This window comes from Eutrigla gurnardus, assembly GCF_963514095.1.
Source record: "Eutrigla gurnardus genome assembly, chromosome: 14".
Lineage (NCBI taxonomy): Eukaryota > Metazoa > Chordata > Actinopteri > Perciformes > Triglidae > Eutrigla > Eutrigla gurnardus.
Window position 1 is genome coordinate 9,278,743 of NC_139937.1, and position 8,005 is coordinate 9,286,747.

The 8,005-nt window shown below is 43.5% G+C and overlaps 1 protein-coding gene across 1 annotated transcript; it reads left to right on the forward strand.

Moving 5' to 3' along the window:
* The first annotated feature begins 2,700 nt into the window (after positions 1–2,700).
* Positions 2,701–7,637, forward strand: irx1a (iroquois homeobox 1a). The gene is made up of 4 exons (XM_084026740.1): positions 2,701–3,270; positions 4,590–5,682; positions 5,970–6,045; positions 7,100–7,637. The coding sequence occupies exons 1-4, from the start codon at positions 3,028–3,030 to the stop codon at positions 7,173–7,175; spliced, it is 1,488 nt and encodes a 495-aa protein (XP_083882866.1). The 5' UTR covers positions 2,701–3,027; the 3' UTR covers positions 7,176–7,637.
* The last annotated feature ends 368 nt before the right edge of the window (positions 7,638–8,005 follow it).

The following is an 8,005-nucleotide window of genomic DNA, read 5'->3' on the forward strand; positions in this document are numbered from 1 at the left end:
TTTTTTATTTTCCTGCTGAGGTATCAAGAATATACAAATGTAAAGATTAAATAGGTGACAGGAAATGTAAAATGTGCAAACCGGGCTGTTAAAATAAAGAAGGTATCTGCCACCTGAGAATGTGGCCATTAAGGCATAGCAGCTTATGAAGAGCCTCCTGTAGATCTACATGATACAACTCTCCAATATGAGCAGCCTGGGGTTTCACTCTTTTTCATGCACAACAGTTAGAGAGAATTCAATTCAACAATAGTTAAGTTGTGACGCTACGTGTGTGTGTGTGTGTGTGTGTGTGTGTGTGTGTGTGTGTGTGTGTGTGTGTGTGTGTGTGTGTGTGCGTGCGTGCGTGCGTGCGTGCGCGCGTGAGCGAAAGCGCGTGCGTATAACACAACGACGAGGAAAGGCATTGGAAGTGAACGTGTTGTGGACGAATTGAAAAGAGATGTAGCACGAAAGGAAGTTTCTCTCTCTCTCCCTCTCTCTGTATCTCTCTCTCTCTCTCTCTCTCTCTCTCTCTCTCTCTCACTCTCCAGAAGCTGGGGAACTGGTGGTGGTAATGAGAGTTTAACAAGACCCAATAAATCAGTTAACTGTGATGCTTTATTGCTCTTAGCACGTGCCATTGTTTACCGTGAGTCAAATTTCTATTTTTCAAAAAAACAAAAACTATTATTATTATTTTTTATTAAATCCAGTGTGTAGGTGGCAATCACATACTATCATTATTAATTATGAATAATCATAATATAATCATCAGGTGCATTACGGAGTCCCCCCCCTCTCTAGTCTGTGATTAGAGAGATTTTCGGTCCAGCCCCCCCTCCACCACAAACATAATATTTACCCCCCCCCCCCCCCGCACACATTTCCAGCGGGTTATCACAATTGCCATTCCTCCCCTCCTTTCTGATGTGTTACCCAGATTACCATCAGTCCCCCTCAGATATTTTTAACAGATCCTCGGCGCTCGGCGATATCCACTCGGAGCCATCTGGTGCAGATCAAAATCTACTGACTTCTTGGGCTTCAGTACTCGGGGAGGTGGGCGATATAAGAATCAAATCAAATAAAAATAGAAGTGTTAAAACACGAACAGCCCCCTCTCGCGAGCCACATGGCTGTGTCAGGAGTGGACAGCTAGGGAAAGTGGAGGTTAGAGCTCCGACCCCCCCTTTTTTTCTGAGCTGGAAACTGGATAAGCGGTTCAAAAGGAGGTGACAAAAGCTACAGCATCAGATTAAAAAAAAAAATTAATCTCAAGTGGAATTATATATATATATATGTGTGTGTGTGTGTGTGTGTGTGTGTGTGTGTGTGTGTGTGTGTGTGTGTGTGTGTTATTACTCGTAAACCCATTTCATTAAATAAAATAAACTACAATTGTGATTTTGTGCTTTTTAAGAAAAGTCACAGTCGTACTTAACAGGTTTCTGAACTGTGAGTCTTCATTCTTTTTTTCTTTAAGGGGGGGGGGGAGGGGGGGGGGGGGACTTGTGATGAAAATGAAGACAAGTAGGCAATATAAGTTAAATAGGGACTAAAACTGTACTTTGATAATATTTTGTGGCGCTTCAGGGACCTGCAGACTTCCCAGCCTGGTGCCTCGGAGTGTGAGCTGAGTTGTGCCTGGCTCTTCCTCGTTCCTCTCCACTCAAAACAAGGAAACGTGAAGTCGCTCTGTTGTTACAAAGGACAACAGCAATTTGGTTTAAGTCCACACACACACACACACACACACACACACACACACACACACACACACACACACACACACACACACACACACACACACACACACACACACGTGCGTGTGCGCTGACGGAAAGAGGGTGAGAAAAAAAGAGAGGCAGCATTCGACTGATTAAACCTTTATGAAAAAATCAAAGGGAACCAAAACAGAAGTCAATAAAAACATACATAATTAATAAAGCATATGTGCATATTTGCATGGTTTCCCCCTTAACTGCTTTGACTTTTTTTTGGAGGGAAAAAGCGGCCGAAAATGAATTATTGAATCGCGTAACTCGCGTCTCGGTGACGTGGCTGAGAGATAATGCTTCATTTCTTTATCCACGTTAGTGATTTTATTTTTTGAAAAAACAAGCTTTTATTTTAGAATGCCTCATCCGAACAAAAAAAAAACGAGTATAAACTATTTTGTCAATTGAACAAGTGCGCGTGTTTTGATAGATAAAGAACAATACAAAGAATAGAAATCCAACTTGAATAAAGCCACTTTCACTATGAATTAAATAAACGCACCGGCAGCCCGTGATACCAAATACTAATTCCTCCGCGGAGAGACATTTTCCCTCTTTAATTACAATTTAAATCTATTCAGAGTAAGTTCCTTCTTCTGACGGGTTTACTTCCCCCTGTGTCGGACAGCTGTAAAATCGTGTAGACAGGTTGTCATACAACATTCAAAGCCTTCGGTGAATGGACTCTAATGCTTGATCATTTAACATACAATAAGTCCAAACACGGAGGGAGAGAGAGAGAGTCAGAGTCAGGGAGAGCTAGAGAGAGAGAGAGAGAGAGAGAGAGAGAGAGAGAGAGAGAGAGAGAGAGAGAGAGAGAGAGAGAGAGAGAGAGAGAGAGAGAGAGAGAGGCCCCAGCCAATGTGCTCACTCTATATTCACATTATCCACATTGCTCCAAACGAGGAGGAGCTTGCAGGCTCAAGTAGGGGATGCCAATCAAAGCATCAACTTCAAATTGTATCTGAGAGATCAGCCTGGAGACCTCAGGGCCAGGCGCGTCAGTCGGAGCGCAATTGTTGATCAGATCACATCCAGCGGACTTTGCGCGAGAAAAGAGAGGAAGCCGAGATTTAAGAGCGGCTTGTTTTGACTGCACGCCACTGTATGTCTGTCGTAGCTGTGACTTTGGCTTAAACACTTTTCCCTTTACTCCTCCGGGTTCTTTTTTCCACCCTTCTTTTTTTTTTCTTTCTCTCGCACACTTTTTTTTTTAACGCACAGTTTTGTCGGACGATACAAACCGTGCGACCATCCGGCGGTGGAGATGTCTTTCCCGCAGCTAGGCTACCCGCAGTACCTAAGTGCCTCCGGGGCCGTGTATGGGAGCGAGAGACCGGGAGTGCTTACGCCTTCGTCCCGGGGAGGGAGCACCGAAATCGGCGGAAGTCCCTCCGCCACCGCAGCGGCGGTCAGCTCGGTGTTGGGCATGTACGCCAACCCGTACGCACACAACTACAGCGCTTTCTTACCGTACACCAGCGCGGACTTGGCTCTTTTCTCACAAATGGTAAGAATTCATGAAGGATTGTGTTCTTTCTGTTTACGGACTGGCGTTGCGCAAACGATTGTCTGTGCTGTTTAAGTTCTCACTGCTGTCTGAAAAAAACAACAACAACCGAGAGAGGCTGAGAATCTCCACACAAAAATATGACATGTAAATTAATCATAGTAAATCTGCTTTTTTTTAAATATGGATTGTTAAATATGAATGCATTTGTTCAGTGCCTTATTTGGCAGAGTTATAAATGTGCAAAGTTTTAACTAGCTGAAAAAATAAACAATAAATCTGACAGGAAATTAATTATTTGTCCTAAAAGGCAAATATGTAAACAAAAGTTGTAATTCACAACAACCATACAGTTTTTGTCTAATATTGTTAGAATGACCCAATGTTTTGTTTAAATTCACAGAAGACAAAACTAAATAACATGCAACAGATCAGCGTTTCAACGTGTGAGAAAAAGTTTCTCCTGGTTTCTTACCCAGGCCAGATGATTGTTATTACCTTAGAAATCATCTCCACCACAGAACAAACAGCTTAGAATAAATATGCAATGCGTTTCACTGGCGCAGGCTTTGTTATGCTACAGAATTATCCTCCTGCCATTGGTTGAATGCCATCTAGATGTTTTAATGTGTCAACATGAGAAACTGTCACATATCCGTTGGCCTAAAATAGTCTCCACCTGGTGATAATCGCCAACTTTGCATCGTTATGTTGGCAAATGTGCGCACCGAGCCCATAGGCTGCACTGAGCTCAAACTTCAAACAAGAGTATATTCCAACCAAAAAAAAAAACTCCAGTGAACAGATCGATAGGTGTGGGTGCTGCGAGAAAAGCAAATCTAACCGAGCCGGTGTCTCGTTAAGCGTAGGCACGCGGAGAAAAACTTCACGTAGGCCTCGGACGCGCTTTGACGCGCTTGGGACGTGTGGATGGGTTAGTTTGGCAGGTAAACGTGAAAGCTGGCGGCCTGCGTGCCATCTGTGTTCACAGTGATGCAACGGCCTTCCTCTCGTCCTGTTGACTCCATTTGTTCCCGTGTTTAGACCGACGTGTATATATGAAACACGTCTGCTAATAAAAGCTCTCGCAGTGAGGCGACGCAGGCGCAGCGTGTGGTGTTTTTGCAAAGTTGAGAAGTTTATTTGTGGAAAGTCAGGGGCGACTCTTTTAAATCATTATTCGATCAGATATGGCCAGAAAACATTGGAGCGAATGTAGAAGAAAATATATATTTATATGTTTCTTATAGTGTTGTGCTCTGACTTATTCTGCTTATGAAATTTGAAATATTATAAAACATATTATCTTCACTTTCAAGGGGTCCCAGTATGAGCTGAAGGACAGTCCTGGCGTCCACCCTGCCAGCTTCGCAGCGCAGTGCACGTCCCCGGCCTTCTATCCGTACGGCCAGTTCCAGTACGGGGACCCGGCCAGGCCCAAGAACGCCACCCGGGAGAGCACCAGCACCCTGAAGGCCTGGCTCAACGAGCACAGGAAGAACCCGTACCCGACCAAGGGGGAGAAGATCATGCTGGCGATCATCACCAAGATGACACTGACGCAGGTCTCCACGTGGTTCGCCAACGCCAGGCGGAGGCTCAAGAAGGAGAACAAGGTGACCTGGGGACACAGGAGCAAGGAGGACGGGGAGGACGGCAACTTGTTCGGCAGCGGCGACGAGGCGGAGAAGAACGAAGACGAGGAGGAGATCGATCTGGAGAGCATAGACATAGACAAGATCGACGACAACGACGGGGATCAGAGCAACGAGGATGACGACGACAAGTCAACGGAGGGGAGCAGGGACCACAGGGGGGTCGTCGTCGGCGCGGTGGGGGACTTGGACAGCTTGGAGAAGAGACGGGCCTTCGCCCTGCAGGCCCACGAGGCCTTTGAAAAATCGAAGGGCGCGATTTCGGTTCACCCAGGGAGTAAGGAGACCTCGGACGGCAACAACAACAACACCACGAGGGTTTTGTCTCCGGGTAGACCCGGGAGCTTTCCCCTCCCGTCTAACAATAAGCCGAAAATCTGGTCTTTAGCAGAGACCGCTACCAGTCCCGATAGCTCATCTCAGAAACCGACGTCCCCTTGTGGCCCAGCGGGCACCACTCACCCGTCGGCGCCCCACCACCAGATCCAGAGCCACCCGGCCTTCCTCCCCAGCCATGGACTGTACACTTGCCAGATCGGGAAGTTCCACAACTGGACGAACGGGGCTTTCCTGGGCCAGAACTCCCTGCTAAACGTGAGGTCGTTTCTGGGAGTAAACCAGCACCATCACCACCACAACCACCACTTGCCGGCCCAGCAGCAGCCGACGTCAGTGGTGGTGTCGCCGGTAGCAGCTGCAGCAGCACTCAGCAATGACAGCAAGGCCCCAGCAGAGACCCACAGTCCCAAGCACATAGGTAGGACAACACTCTACGCGTGGCATTTTTAGATGAATGTGCATTGTATTAATTGTGCACCACATGTGTTTTTTATATATATGTACATGTAACAATAATAAGGCACCGTGCATACGCATGCGCGCACTTACACACTTAACACAGGCCTGGGTTGACACGATAACAACGGGCATAAATCAAATATGGAAAAAACAAACAAATAAGATAAAAGCAAGAGAAATCGGCCCATAATTGATCCAGAATCACAGGGCTGATACGTGTTTGTTTTTCCCCGATTTCCTTTATAGAGCACGAAAATGGTGTACGGTCTGATTCCCCTCCAACACAGATCCTGAAGTCTTCCTTTCGACCCATCCATGACAGGTGAGACACGGTTTTACTATTTTGCTTTTGTTGATTGTTGGAAACACGTTGCCACAGGAAACGACCAGCCCAGCTTTACAATAAATCGTAATTTAAACTGCAATGGTTATTACTGATTTACAAATGTGAATGTATATATCAGCTATAATTACAATAACTACAATTAAACATGGACGTCAGGGTAGGAGTATATTCGTGAAATTATAACTCCAGTTATTATTCGACAAAATAAATACAAATATGCAAATTGTTTCAGTGTAAAACGAACTTTTGCGTCTGGGTGAAAAAAATACTCTTTTCTTTTTCCCATAAAACAAGAATGAAAACATTTCAAAAATCAGAAATAAACAAAGATAAATAAAACACAGTTTGCTTTGCGGGTGACAGGGGTCTTGACTCCCATCCAACACCCCCTTTAATTCCTCCCCTCTGGGGAGAGTGTGGCTACTTATCAAGTCACCGAGTAAAACGGGCTCTGTCTGGGCTGTGTGCTTTCCCTAAAGACCCTTGGGAGACCCGGAGCCCAGGGGAGCGCTCTTACCGAAAGAGAGAGAGGGGGAAAAAAGTTTACCTCTGTCTCAAGTAGGCCTGTTACAAAACACCCCTCTCTGTGTGCAGCAGCCTATAGAAATATAAGGTTATTCCATGTGTGATTATGTTCTTTTCATATTTTTCCCCAAACGAGTTGGGAAATAATGATGTCGATGTATTCATATTATTATTATTATTATTATTATTAGTATTAGTATTATTATTATCATTATTATTAGGCTACATGGCTATTATTTTCACCATCATCTTTATCATTATTGTATTTTTATTTATATAATTATTTATATTATTATTATTATTATTATTATTATTATTATTATTATTATTATTATTATTATTATCATCATTATTATCAGAGAAAGTGAGTGAAGGATTGGAGAGGGGGGCTGCAGTCTGTTTTAAATCAAAGCTGTTAAGCCAGACAATTGAGATGCATATTGAAACCCGCTGTCCAAACACGGCGGGGGTATTTATCTACCTTTCTGTATTATTCTTTATCCAGATCCTCTCTGCCTTCCAGCGCCAGGAGTCCACAAGACGCCACGCAACGAGTCCTCACTGCTCTCTCATCGGCTTGATCAAGACATTTTTTTTTCCGTGCTTGAAAAAAAAAAGAAAAGACAAATAGAGAAGAAAAAAGACTTGACACTCCCTTAAAAGGACACTGGGAAATAATAATGCAGCGTAGCATTCAGTCGGTACAGAACAAATGGCGTAATTTGGTAATATCCTGTGGATGGACGGATTACTTCCTCTATTGATGTGTAGCCTATAATCGCGCCTATAATGTTACTCTCTCACTCTCTCTCTCTCTTTCTCGCTCTCTCTCTCCACTTTGCCCAGGCAGACTGGGACATTTTGGTAGGCTTTTTACTTTAATATTATAATTATTATTATTTTTTTGTCTTTATCTTGTGTTTTGGTGTACTTTCTTCGATGTAAATACCAAGTGATTTAAATTTGTATATAGGAAGCGTTGAAGGAATTTGTCCAGATCGTATATTTTGCCTAATAAACTAAATGAAATTATAGAGAAAACCCACTAGCCTTTATTTATTTTCTACATTGTATTATTATTATTATTATTATTATTATTATTATTATTATTATTATTATTATTATTATTATTATTATTAAGAAGAAGAAGAAAACGGTTGGCCTTGTACCAATTTTATTTCACGAAGGGTGGGAATGGGAGAGAGAAAAAATATATTGGCAGTCTGCAACCAGGCTTAATTTTATTCAAGTTTGGGAAGAAAGCAGCGTGGATGCATTGAGGTGCTAATAAGTGTCCAGATGGTTGCTGGTGACAGAAAATGGACAGGAGCAGCTGGGAAGGTCATTAAGTAATAATATGGGAACGCCCAGTCCAAACAAAATCAAATGGTTAAAATCTAATCTGTCAGAG

What these genes read in the sequence shown, in the direction of transcription:
- irx1a (XM_084026740.1), top strand. Translation starts at nt 3,028, where the DNA reads ATGTCTTTCCCGCAGCTAGGCTACCCGCAGTACCTAAGTGCCTCCGGG. An exon ending in TGGCTCTTTTCTCACAAATG is followed by an intron (nt 3,271 to 4,589) that starts GTAAGAATTCAT and finishes TTCACTTTCAAG; the next exon opens with GGGTCCCAGTATGAGCTGAA. An exon ending in CCACAGTCCCAAGCACATAG is followed by an intron (nt 5,683 to 5,969) that starts GTAGGACAACAC and finishes TTTCCTTTATAG; the next exon opens with AGCACGAAAATGGTGTACGG.